Genomic DNA, 13,854 nt, shown 5'->3' on the forward strand with positions numbered 1-13,854 from the left:
TGATTTAGACTTAATTCATTGCCCAAAATGTGAAAAGCAATGAAAAAATAGATGACTGCAAATAAGGGCAAGCTGCCCATCCAGTCTATCTAGTTCTTTCCACTTGCATTGCACTAAAAGGATCTCCCAAGTGTCATCGACACTTAATAGACCACCTGCAGGAAATCACTCCTTGTCCATGTTAGTTCTGTTGTCTCTTCTTCTTTGGTCCTCTACCATTCCGTCCTTTGTCTCAAGAATTCCTAAATTCTGTTACAGTACTGGTACTTCCCCCTCCCCCAAAATATTAATGAACAAATTTACATATACTTAACACATGATTAAGGAATAGACAAACTAGTACATGCCTAGGGCCCAAAGTCAAGACATAGTCCATAGATCTAGCAAGCATCAAGTCTCCCACCTGAGAATGGTAAACATTTTACATGTGGGATAGCTGGGACCAAGCAGCAGGTTCTTAACTAAGGGACACACTGGCTGGCAGAACCTTTTAATTCAGCAAAATCATTGCTGGTATGTATGTATTGCAAGCGCTTGATATACCGCAGAAGATGCAAATGTATATCTCAGCAGTTGGCCACCATTATCAAACAGAGCATAAATCAACACAAGTGAAGGGGAAACAACTTACACACACAACAAGATAACTCAAAGGACCTAAAGACCCAAAGATGTGACCACAGGGAGCCATCAGTGAACAGAGGATTCAAACACCTGAGGAAAAAGCTGACATCAGCAGCTCTAGCAGTAGACATGCACTACACTCTTCTCTTCCCCTCTGAATGGCTCCATTCCTTCCCCAGACCTCCTAAATCCACATTTTCCTCATTCCTTCTCCTGTCCCTTTTATGCACACCACCACTATTCCATTCAATAATGTGTCCGATTGCTGTGAGACTTTGCTTGCAGTGGCTGATGGTTCTACATTTTTTTTCTACTTAGGTGGGGTTTCTTAGTAATACTTATACCATGTCATCACCTGTGTGGTGATATCATCGAGCAATCCTGTGTGTTCAAAAAGTGCATTTCCATACACAGTGCATCACCATCCTTACGCCCTGCTTCCAAGTATGATGGGCTATTTCCTGTATGCATCTGAGCATAGAAGAACCTCGCTCTCAGCCTTCAGGTGTGACGGAATCCCCATTCCCTGCCTCTGAGTTTAAAGCGTTCTCTACTCTCCACATCACCACCACTTGCTTTCGACTGTGGCATGTTTTTGAATGCAGTGGGACTCAGACCTCTGAATGTTTCTTCTGTGGTCCTGTCTTCCGCAGGATTTTTATTTTTTTTCCAGAACCTTCTCCGACTTTACCTCTTACCTTCAGCTCACAGTCCTCATTCACTGCCAGGTTTCCTGGTTTTAGATCCTGAAAGGAAAAGGAACAGAATAAACAGGACACTCAGCAGAGCTGAAGGAAAGCCCACAGCGTGGTACATGGGGTACTATTAAGCCAAATAAAGACCAAGAATTTATTTATTAGGATTAACCCTCTTTTGATGGCAGAAAGACCAGAAATGTGTCACAACAGTTCCAGCAAGGTCTGGTGCTGCAGCTGGAATCCTGAGCTCATTTTACTCATGATTTCACTTTAAATGTCTTTCTTTGAGCAGTGTCTTTGGGCTATAACTACATGAATTGTAAAGGTCAAATCCTTCCACTAATCCTGTCCCTTCTTCTATTTTTATATCTTTTCTTTTGCCCCCGGCTCTGCCCTATCAAGTTTTCATTGTATTACTCTATGTCAGCATTTATCCCTTTTATAACCTGCTTGTGAAACCTATTCATGCAGGAGTGTCATGAAGGAAAGCAGGTGGCCATGTTGGGTCAGGCCAAAGGTCCTTTGTGCCCAGCATCCTGCCCCTGACAGTGACCACTTTAGGTCATTTGGAAGAACCTACAGATCCTAATAGGAAAGTCCAAACCATGACCCCTCCTTTTACTAACGTGCGCTCACGTTTTTAGTGGGCGCTAAAACTGGGCACTCACTAAATGTTAGAGACACCAATGCATTCCTATGGGCATCTCTAACGTTTAGCGCACGCCCAATTTCAGCATGCACTAAAAACTTCAGCGTGCCTTAGTAAAAGACCCCCCCCCCATGTTGCTCATTCTCAGACGTAAGAGGTGAAGACACCCAAGTCTATCTGGCTAAGAGTCAATTACGGACCTGTCCTCCAAACCATTTTAGGTGCTGCTATAGCAAGAGCGTGCCTATCATTGACAGCAACGTCATCTGTCCATCCATAACAAATGATAGAACAAACTACTTCACAGAAGGGACTGAGAGTAAAATAACTAGAGAATGGTGATTTTGGTTTGAATCTGTACAAAACTACAACTTTTTGTCTTAGTCCTTTGTGCCAACTTTTGCTGAGAGAAAAGGAAATGCATCTTTGTGCCATGGTTCAAGCACACTCTTTCCAGACGTTCATCTTGCGTACACACCAAGAGGATGGTGACAGTCTACCATTCTCTACTTTCTGTCCCTTCTTTTAGACAAAAGCAACAGCAGTTTCTGCTAAACTGGAGATCAAACACATTTAGGAATGGATTTGTTCACTGGTAGCCCCAACTTCATTGACAACGTTATTCTGGTGATTTCCCTATGTCATCACATTCCCTAATGAAATGCAGTTTCTGTCCCTCAGAATCTATTTTATTTTCTTTATTTTTTTCTATCCCCCTCCCTATCTAGCCTCTGTACTGCCTGGACTTCACACTCCCTACTTATTGTACAAACTAATCATGCTTTTGGAAAGAAATAACATGATAAACATCTTAGTACTCACTCGATGGACAATCCCAGCAGAATGGATATACTGAAAAAGTAAGAGAAGAATGTGAGAAACTGATAATTAACTCTTCCACCAAATCACTTCCATGCCAGCTCCATGGAAAGAATCTGCGACATGTGATGTCTATACCAGTTCCATGATGAAAACCTGCCAGCAAGGTCTTCTCTGTTCCAAAGCCCCTCATAGTCAAATGCACTAACAGCCAAACAGTCTCATTCCCTCTCCCCAACCTTCATTGCAGAGTTCCTTCCATTTGATTCCTGAGTCACTTGTTATCTCACCTCATGCTTTTATTCAGTGAGATTTCAGGAACTTAAGCAAAGTTCAATACTTGAAGGAGGAACTTTGAAAAATTTCTAGGTGCTGCAGGATGTGGTGTTGGTGGGTTCCCTTCATATTCAACCAGTACTATTGATGTCCTCGCATCAAAGGGTAAGAGAGATCTGTGCTGCTGACAGAGCTGCTTTTCCATATTGTTCATTAGGATGGAGAACCAAGATAATGACCAAGATAAAGGCACTCTTCACAAATGACAGAAGACTTGAGATACGCTGGATGGAGGTTCCTAGGAATTCTTAAGAACTCCTTGTTATTTTAAGAAAACACGGAGTGGAACAGGGCTGGAAAGATCCCTTTAATAAGAAAGTAGTGGCTTGTCCCCAATAGAGAATTTATCCTACTCTTGACATGACTGGATTCTAAACACAATGAGCCTTCAAGGAGGGATGTGGCATTGAAACTTTAATAAGAGATCCAACATGGGCCATGTTTCAGCAAAACGCTTGCATCAGGGGTCAATGTCAGTAGCATCACAAGGATAAGAATCTTCTGTTCAGTGTTTCTGAATTGCACTAGTAACGGACAGCAAGTTTACTTGACGCAATGCAAGTGGTTCTGTATACGCACCTTTGCTTTACTAGTGCAATTCAGAAACACTGAACAGAAGATTCTTAATCTTGTGGTACTACTGATATTGACAACCCCTGATGTAGGCCTGTGTTGAAGCTCTCATTAACATTTCGATGACACATCCCTCCTTGGAGGCCCATTGTGCTTTTTTTTTTTTTTTTTTTGCTTTGCTTGCCTACTCTCTCTTGTCCTCTGAATTCTAAACACATCATACATACCCTGGTTTATTGAAATACTAGTAAAAATGGCCCGTTTCTGGCGGCGATGAAACGGGCACTAGCGGGCAGGGGACTCCCTTCCCCTCCCCTTACGCGTGTCTCCCTGGTGGTCTAGAGGTACCTGTTCGGTGGGGGCAGGAAAGAAAGAGCCCCTTCTTTCCTGGCCGTAGTGGTAGTGGTAACTTCCTTGCTGCATCGTGTGGGAGTCCGGCTCTCGGCGTTTCAAAATGGCCGCCGAGAGTTGAAGTCTCGTGATGCAGCTTGAACTCTCGGCGGCCATTTTGAAACGCTGAGAGCCGGACTCCCACACGATGCAGCAAGGAAGCTACCACCACCGCTACGGGCAGGAAAGAGGGGGCTCTTTCTTTCCTGCCCCGACCGAACAGGTACCGCTAGACCACCAGGGAGATATGAGTAAGGGGAGGGGAGCGGGGAGGTGACAGGGGGGGAGGGACGTTGCTGAGGGTGAGTGTGGTACCGTGGGTGGGGCGGGGCGGTAACTTCTAAGGGGCGGGGCTATGTGGCGAAAGGGGCCGGGTTGATGTGGACGTCGTGGGCGGCTGGGATTTTTTGGAAGGGGAGGAGTGTTTCCCTACTGCTCCCCGTGCGTTAATTAGCTTTGTTTTCATGTTCCGCCCTCGACGTCATCACGTGTGACGCGAGGGCGGGGCATGAAGATGTTGTGGTGGCTTCACCACCATGAAACCACGAACCGGTGTGTGAGTGACTTCAGTGACGTCAGTGTCCTCAGAACGTTGAGGGTGCGTTTTATTATAGTAGATACTCAGTCTAAAACACTGTACAAATTAAACTTTGAAAAAATTTGCCCCAGCTTCTAACATATGCAATTCTACAGCACTTTGGATAAAAATGACATATGGGCATAAATAATAACCTCATAAACAATTCAGTACATCCTAGAAGTTGTCAGATAATTACTGTATATAACACCTGGATTTATTTTGCAGTGGGAAGGTCCTAGAAAGCTCTATTATATTTTGTGAATTCTACTCCCCAGCCCACACCTCGACCGTTACCAAAAGAATTATTTTTCCACTTTTTATTCCCGGAAATTCATAGGGTGGACATTGAAAACCTCATCTCAGCATTAAATGCCTTGGACTCTGCCTCCTCGGTTCAGTTGCACTCATATGGCCATAACAGGTTTTGTTGTGTAATAGACACAGGAGGATGATGTCTGCAAACCTTATGAGTGACTCAGCAGTGGAAAGACCAGTTCCAGACTTGTCTTAACCTACCTTCAGGCCACTCAGCATCTGGTAGACTAGAAACTGAATCTTGTCCTCAGATAGGTTTAACCCCATGACCTTTTGTAAATCTATCTGCATGTAGGGCATAACAAGGTAGCTGAAAGGCAAAGAAGAGAGTGGGTGAGCCCTAGATCATAAACCAAGTCCTAAACAGCTTTTCCTGTCCATCTGTCTTAAACTAGAGGAAATCAGACTATTTTATGAGCATAAGATGATGAACTGTTAGGATCAGTTGCAAGTAAAAAAACAGAGGATGACCCAAATAAACCAATTCTTGTCTTCCCTTCTCTCTTCTCTGTTTACCATTTTGCTGTTCATCTATCCATGTGGTCCCTCTGTACTCTCTCTTCCCACCACCTCTCTCAATCTGTCATGATTTTTTAGGAGTGGACATCTTTTTTGTGTTTGTTTTTTTTAAATCATTGTCAAACGAATGTCATTAAGCGTGTGCACTCTTCCATACGTAGTGCACTCTCCTTCTCAAGGGGCACAAACAGTGGCGTTCTGTGGTTGGCTGGCACCAGGGGTGGATCGCTGCTGCGCACTCCCCCCCTCCCCCCGGGTGCAGCGTCGTCCATCCCCCTTGGTGCAGCAACCCCCTCCTGGTGCATCACCGCCCCCCCCCCCCCCGGTGCAGTCTTCTTACCTGCTGGGGTGCTGGGAGCAGCCGCACAGCTGTCGGCTCCACTGGTTCCCTGCTCCCTCTGCCCCGGAAGAGGAAGTAACATCAGAGAGAGCATGGAACCAGTGAAGCCGACAGCTGCTCCCTGAACCTCTCCCTGCAGCGTGCACCAGAGGTGGACCGCCCTCACCACCCCGCCCTCGGTATGTCACTGGGCATGCATGTGCAAATCATCACACATGTGCCCTCTCATAAAAGACTACACACAATGGGCTGGATTCTATAGTTGTGTGCCTAAATTTGTGCACTAGTCAGAAATTTGGGTGTGCAATTTATCGAATAGTGCCAGTTGCGCACCTAACTTAATTGTTAAATTAGGCGCCAATGCCTTAAGTGCCACTGTTAGCCCTTAAGTGGCATTAATTGGTGCTAATTGGCATTAATTTGTAATTACATACATAACTGCACTCAGGCGCTTTAGCACACAACTACAAAGAGGGTGTGTCCACAGGTGGGTCAGGGGCGTGTCTTGCAGGTGCCTGCTTAAGTTATAGAATACTATGCACACATAGATGTGACCCTTTACATCAGCCTTTGACATGGTGTAACTGCATGCACCTAAAGTTAGGTGTGGACATGCTGACTATACTTTATACTTTATTCTATATAGCCAATTTTGTACACAATTACCGCTATAGAATTGCGTTTAGCAGCCATATTTTTTTGCACCTAACTTTTGGCGCTCTTTCTTGAATCTACCCCTATGTGCAAATAAGTGCACCCTCTTTACGAATAGTGTGCACGCCTATTGGTGAACAACTGTCGTTTGAAACGACTGCCCATCCCTAATGATTGTGTGCGCCTCTGTGACTCTCTGAAACCCACTCTCTTTTTCCCCTCCTCCATTCCTGCCTTTCCTCCTCTTTGTCTCTTTCCTTTTTTTTCACGTCTCTTCAGCTGCACTGTTTCCTGCCACCCTGTCTCTTTCTCTTCTCATTACCTCCCAGATTTCATCTTTTCCCTTCCCTACCCTAAAGTATTGGATATCTATAAGAATACAAACCCTAGAGAAAAAGCAATCTTACAAGTCCTGGAATCCATGGAGAGAAGTGGCCGACGTGAAGACATCCAGTAGTCCAATGACCTAAAGAAAAGGAAGCCCTGAGGATCAACGATGTTTGCACAGTACAAGGACTTCCTTTCACGACTAGTAACAACCACTTACACCTCCTACATAAATGCAAGTACCATGTTCAGTGCCCGACTGCCAGATGAGAACATCTGGATTCTCAGTCTCTATTCACCTTAGACAGAAACAAAAAAAAGACAGAAACAAAAAAAAAAGGCAAAGATCTGCCACAGAAATGGCAAATCAAAAGAAAAAAAGCAGATCAAAAAAGACAAAAAAAATAGAACAGGAGGGTAACAGATTTTATCATTAGAAAGAATTTAGCAATCCCAGTCAGCACAACTGGCATGTAATGCAGTGTTCTTTACTGATACTTGAATAGGTAGATATACAATCATCTGTTTCAATCATAACTGTGGCAACATCCTAAACCCCCTCCAAGTATTGAAGCTAACAGCACTAAACTGATCAGATTACACAAACTTCAATAAAACAGACATGGAGCAACAAGCAACTGGCTTAGAAAAAATAACTGACTTTGAATGTTTTTAACTGATATTGATTTGATATTATATTTTATTGTATTATGTTTTTAGATTTGATCTGTTTTTATTTTATATGATGTGATAGTGTTTTTAGATATGTTTTATTATCAAATATACAATGGTGAAGTTTATGATTTACTCATTATGTATTTTTATTTTGTAGTTTTTTTACCCCTGACGCAGCCTGAGGGTGAAACATGGCCACGTCGGGTAACTTGTAATAAACCACTTCTTCTGTTACCCTCCTGTTCTATTTTTTTGTCTTTTTTGATCTGCTTTTTTTCTTTTGATTTGTCTATTCACCTTAGGACAAGAGTTCAAAAGTAGAGCAGTAAACAATAAGATGAGGTTTGAATGAATGGGAGGCAGGCTGGTACTGCCAGTAAATTAACATACAGGTCTTCCTTTCTTTCTTTTATGCCCCTCAACTCTTCCTGTTTATACCAGCTACTACTACTTAACATTTGTAAAGCGCTACTAGGGTTACGCAGAGCTGTACAGTTTAACATAGAAGGACAGTCCCTGCTCAAGGAGCTTACAATCTAAAGGACAAATGTACAGTCAGTCAAATAGGGGCAATTAAATTGGGGCAGTCTAGATTTCCTGAATAGGTACAAAGGTTAGGTGCCGAAGGCGACATTGAAGAGGTGAGCTCCTTGTTTCCCTCCTGGTTGTCAGTTTTGTGTTCCTGCATGAAGGAGGTATGAAGATGCCTTTGCGGTCACTGTCCAAGGTTCAGCTGTGGACAATGGAAGCCTGTTCCTTTTCAGTATATGGTCCGATGTATTGGAATTTGCTCCCCTGGACCTTCTGTGAGGAACATGATTATCCTTCCATAAGAAGGTGAAAGTGTTACTATTTCAGGAAGAGCTTGGGGCAGGGTGATACATTTGGTAGGTCAGATGACTGGTTCAGGGAATGCCCTGTTTGCTGTTATTTATTTTTTAAGTTTTTGATATTAGGTGTTCTGATTTATATTTATTTGAGCTGGTGGAGATATTGTAAGTGCATTGTCTTTGTGTTGTGTCTACGTATTATGATGAAACAGGCTGTGTCGTTTGCTGCTCAGGTTGTAAATGTGTAATAAATAAATAAATGCACAAATCAGTGGCGTAGCCAAGGGTGGGCTCAAGTGGGCCCAGGCCCACCCAGTAGCACCACACCTATGATGTAGCTGGCAGGGATTCCCAAGCCCCACCAGACGAAAACTCCCAACAATTGTCCATACCTTGTAAGCAGCAGATCTTCACCTGCAGTGAGCAGCGACTGATATATACACATAGCGACACATTGTTCACCCCTACTCTTTCCCCTTTTCCCTCCTTAGCTATTTCCCTTACCCTTTTACGACATTAATTGTTTGTTTGCTGAATTGTTGTATGTTTTTATAGACTGTTGTACGCCACATTGAGCCTGCCCATGGGTGGGAATATTGTGGGATAAAACAAACAGTGGATCCAATAAAAGTCCTCTCACAATGAGTGTCTTCCTGAACAAGGTCTTTATTCACAATAAACACAATTGACCCGACACGTGACGTGTTTCGGCCGTGAGGCCTGCGTCAGGGGTCTATTATTATCTGAAGATAAAGTGCCTTGTGGGTCAGGTGATAAATCAACACTAAAAACTGCTAAAACAAGTATCGTATGCGGAACTGAGCTGTGCTACTCAGTCGTACGCAAGCTATAAATAAATAAATTTACTGCTCACACTGGCCCCACAGCTTTTCCTTTGATGTACTCCCGCCTATGTGGAAACAGGAAGTTGCATCAGAGGGAAGGCTGTGGGGCCAACATGAGCAGTGTGTATTAGTTGCTGCTCCCTGCTGGTGAAAATCTGCTATTTAAAAGGTATACAGGGGAGGGGGGTATGTTTGAGAGACCATATGACATGCAGGCGAGAGAGAGAAAGAGATCAAAATCACTTGTGAGACAAGGTGAAGTTCTTCTGCCCACCCATCTTGGGCCCAGGTCCACCCAAAATTGGGCATCTGGCTATGCCCCTGGCACAAATACGTACATACATAAGGTGTTGCCAATTGTTCACTCACATTTTCGTGGGCCATGTGATTCAGCAACATCAGCTCTCTGTATGCTCGCTTGGCAAAGACCTCAGACTGGAATGGCCTGCTCAGCTTCTTAATTGCCACCTTCTCACCCGTCTTCATGTCCACGGCAGAGCTGCACAGAGAAGGGAGAAGTGAAGAGAACAGGAGGGGTGAGATCCTCGGATGTTATCTCTGAAGAAAGATGGATTCAGAAGTTCTCCAGCTTGAGCAATTGCCTTTTAAGGGTGCTGGGAGTGTAAACACTACAAACTACTGCAGATGTTTGGTAGGAAGCAGCTCTCTCAGCTCCTGAGGTGTATTCAAGTCCTGCATGAAACTGGAATTTCAAATGGTTCATTAATCTGGTCCAGGTTACCCTGTTGTGGGGGGGAGGGGGGGGAGGAGGGAATTCAAGGTGGGGTTGGTAGAGCAGGGAGGGTGGTTAGGGGTATTAGTAGAAAATATTAGTTTTGCTCCTTCTTGTTGCTTGTTTGGTGCTGTAACGGGTATACTCGATAGCGTTACTGATCTGGATCATTGACACGGGTGTAAACATGGGGCTACGCATATGGGCATGAGAATTTTGAATTAATGTAATAAGGGGGAGATTGTCTTGTTGTTTGTTATTATTACACTGTTTTTGCTCTTGGTCGCAATTGATTTCCTTATTGCTTTGCCTGACCTTACTCACCATAGTTTTGATTATTGTATGTGCAGCAGCTTTGCATTTGACCTTTCTCCAATAATAATAATAATAATAATAATAAAGAAATGGTTCGTTAGTGACACAGAGTACATACCAGTGTCTGTCGTCTACTACTACTATTTAGCATTTCTATAGCGCTACAAGGCGAACGCAGCGCTGCACAAACATAGAAGAAAGACAGTCCCTGCTCAAAGAGCTTACAATCTAATAGACAAACAATAAAGTAAGCAAATTAAATCAATTAATGTGTACAGGATGGAGGAGAGGCGGGTAGGTGGAGGTGAGTGGTTACGAGGGTAGGTGTCGTACACAGATCCACCATGCCAAGCTTTGGAATGAGGAATAGTTTGCAAGAAGCATGATGCTAATTACTGACCTGTAGGTAGACTGTGCAGCCGACTGTTTGATGTGAATTCCAGTTATGTCGGCATTCAGAACCCCTGCACTGAAAATATTCTGTGTCCGCACGTGTTGATTCCACAGCAGAACCACAGCCAGGGCTACATTTGGGATTTCGGCACCCGCATACATTCTCAGCAAGGGACAAGAGGGTCCTCGGACAGTGAAGAACAAAGAATGGGGTCGGAGGGGGGGAGAGATTCTCTGGGATGCATCTGCCCAGGTCCTCCCCTTCATCACATACATCCAAATCTTGTTTTTGCCCTTCCCCTCCTCTGTTTGGCCAAAGGCAGGCAAGGAAAGAAACTAATGAGAGACCTGTGAGTACACTTTTGGGCTCTGTAGCAGCCCTTACCCCTCCCTCCTCTGCAAGGATTTATTTTTCCTAAGGAAACCTGTGCAGGGAGCCTGCAAGTGCCTTTCTTCTCAAAGGCTCCCTACTAACTTCTTTAAATCATGAGAAGAGAAGAGGAAGGGCTTGGCGCTATTTGGATTCTTGTCAGAACACTTCAAGCTCTGGGCCAGCACGGATATGAGATTGGCATAATGTGCCAGGAAGCTTCACCCATATGCTGCCTGACAGAGAAGGGGAAGGGGATGAAGCTAGAGGAGAAAACAATTGCTTTGGTCTTTTTACAGCCCTTCTCTCCCAGTTTCTTCTACTCCAGCTTCACCCCTCTTCCCTGCATGCTGCCTGAAGGGGAGGGGGGATGGCATAGTAAACAGTGAGGGGGCCGATGCACAAAGGTCCCTGGAGGGAACTGCTCCCTATTTCCACCTCGGTAAAAGTTACTAAGGTGGAAACAGGGAGCGATTCCGAAAGGAAATTGCAGGCAAATGAGCAGCTCGGTAGAAGAAAACCAGCCAGTAAGCTGCACTGTGAGCAGAACAGTCAGTCGCTAAGTGGGGCTGCTCATCGCATGCTCAGAACAGCATTATGCTACCCGCGGCTTTCATACACGCATAAAAGTAGCGTGTGTGAAAGCCGTGGGTAGAGGAAAGTTGGGAGCTTTTGCTCATGTTTCTTATTAAATTGCCTGAAACAGAAAGAGAGCAGAGGCGGGTAGACACAGGCAGGCAGGGAGAGGGAAGTGCTGGTGCTTTTGTACGTGGGCTTCCGCCGCCCCTTTTAAGGTGGACGAGATTGTGTGGAAACGGGAGAGTCAGGGAGAATAATCAATAATGTCCACAGTTAAATACCATGCACAGAGAAAACAAAAAAAAAATTAGGATAGATGTACAATGAATATGTATACGACTACCAAAAGGAAAATGACGTTTAAAAATGTTGCCGATCGAATCCGGGAAGATCCCGAGGATCCCGCTGTATCTGTTTTTTACACCGTCCCCTTTGTTTATACAGGCTGGCAGTCTGCCCCCCCAGGTCTTGGCTCAATCCGCCTGGGCCCGGTGCTTCTCCTGCTGCTCTCTCCCTGCCCACACAGCTGACCTAGTGCCCTTTAGGAGGGGTCCTCTTTGTACCTGCAGAGCTCAGGGAGAAGCCTCGGCCAGTGACTTCATGCTGGGACCTGCCCGCAGAACCCCCGACAGCTTCTTCTATTACCTAGCTGGCCACCACTGATCACAGCTGTTTCCCTCGGCAGCCCACAGCTGCTTCCCTCATCAGAGAAATACATAGCAGACTGCTCCACCGAGAAGCCACCATCATTCTATGAATGCTCCTGACTTCACGATAAAATTTCCACGTACAAGGTAGGGGGTGCTTCTGTACATCACTCAGAATGCGCATTTGAATGCTGAATAGTTCATTTAAACATTAGCATAGGATTCCCATTGTCTGCTGCCCCATATGGTAAAAAGCCCGCAGAGCCCCGTTGTGCATCTCCCGCTGAATAACGTGCTCACTAAACTGGCTGGAACCGCTGCTGGCCTGGTAGGCTTTGTGCATCAGACCCTGAGTAACTAGTCATGAGAATCTGCTGGAACTTTCAAAATTTGACACTGGAGGCAACTGCCTACATTGTCTATACATAAATCTGGGCTTGCTCACATCAACAGGTACTATCGGGCTACAGAAGCAGATGTGTAAGTGGAAATGTACAATCGTACTATCAAAAATATGTCAAGAAACCAGATATGCAGAAAGATAATGGCAAGTGAGGATGGCAGATGATGGAGGGGAAGTGTGTGTGTGTGTGGGGGGGGGGGGTGCTATGGTGAATAATGGAGAGGATTACTAGCTGGTAAAAATGTGGGGGTTTGGGGGTACATCTGTCAATCTGTGGAGGAAAGATCTCTCAGCCCTGCAAAAAAAGACCAGCTCCACTCCAGCTATCCTCTGATTCCTTATTTAAATCTTATCATGTGCTGGGAAATTTCAGGATTACAAAGTAATTTATTTATTTATTTGTAGCATTTGTATCCCACATTTTCCCACCTATTTGCAGGGTCAATGTGGCTTACAATTGTTCCGTAATTGTGATCACCAATTTCGGGAAAGAGAAATACATAGTTAAGGTGAAGGAGACAGAGTGGGTTAAGTATTCAAGTAGGAATGTGACTCAGAGTCAAATTTACAAGGGTTTCCTGTTGTGAAATTCCATGGATCACTCTGAACAACAACAACAAAAACAGCTCTAGTCATAGGAGCCAGCTCTGTGGGTGCTGTGGGTGCTTGAGCACCCACAATATTGAGAAAACACAGAGATGCCCCGGCCTACATGCTAGACCTTGTCGACTTACCACCCAGGAATGCTAAACAGTCAGCCCGCACATTCCTTAATCTACACTTCCCAAGCTGTAAAAAACTGAAATACAGACTAACACACGCGTCCAGCTTTTCATACACGAGTACACAGATGTGGAATGCACTACCACGTAATTTTAAAACAATCTACGAACTAACTTTCGTAAATCTCTGAAGACATATCTCTTCAACAAGGCATACCATAATGTTCAATAATTGTGACTGCAGCACATCACCACTCTACCTTTATTTAGACTGGTTCCTTCTATGCCTGTCTGCTTATTTTTATCATGTCAACCTATTCTCTATGTAACACCAACTGTAACTTCGACTCTGAAATGGCGAATGCCATAACGGAACATTGTAAGCCACACTGAGCCTGCAAATAGGTGGGAAAATGTGGGATACAAATGCAACAAATAAATACAATTATTCTATTAATTAAATTATGTATAACTGGTTGGAATGCATACAAAAGTTCCAATGCACATCAATTTTATTT

The 13,854-nt window shown here is 44.4% G+C and overlaps 1 protein-coding gene across 2 annotated transcripts in view; it reads right to left on the bottom strand.

Moving 5' to 3' along the window:
• The window catches only part of MAPK13 (mitogen-activated protein kinase 13), a 32,446-nt gene that overhangs the window by 14,541 nt on the left and 4,051 nt on the right, over positions 1 to 13,854 (bottom strand). The window contains exons 2-6 of one of the 2 annotated variants that reach the window (XM_030220623.1): positions 9,544 to 9,673; positions 6,905 to 6,963; positions 5,186 to 5,294; positions 2,794 to 2,823; positions 1,323 to 1,370 (exon numbers count right to left, since the gene is read on the bottom strand). In XM_030220623.1, coding sequence (XP_030076483.1) covers positions 1,323 to 1,370; positions 2,794 to 2,823; positions 5,186 to 5,294; positions 6,905 to 6,963; positions 9,544 to 9,673 — 376 coding nt within the window. Of the gene's footprint in view, positions 1 to 1,322; positions 1,371 to 2,793; positions 2,824 to 5,185; positions 5,295 to 6,882; positions 6,964 to 9,543; positions 9,674 to 13,854 lie in introns of those variants that run through there. The other variant, XM_030220624.1, reaches the window with a different exon arrangement.

Source organism: Microcaecilia unicolor, chromosome 12 (assembly GCF_901765095.1).
Source record: "Microcaecilia unicolor chromosome 12, aMicUni1.1, whole genome shotgun sequence".
NCBI classification, from domain to species: Eukaryota; Metazoa; Chordata; class Amphibia; order Gymnophiona; family Siphonopidae; genus Microcaecilia; species Microcaecilia unicolor.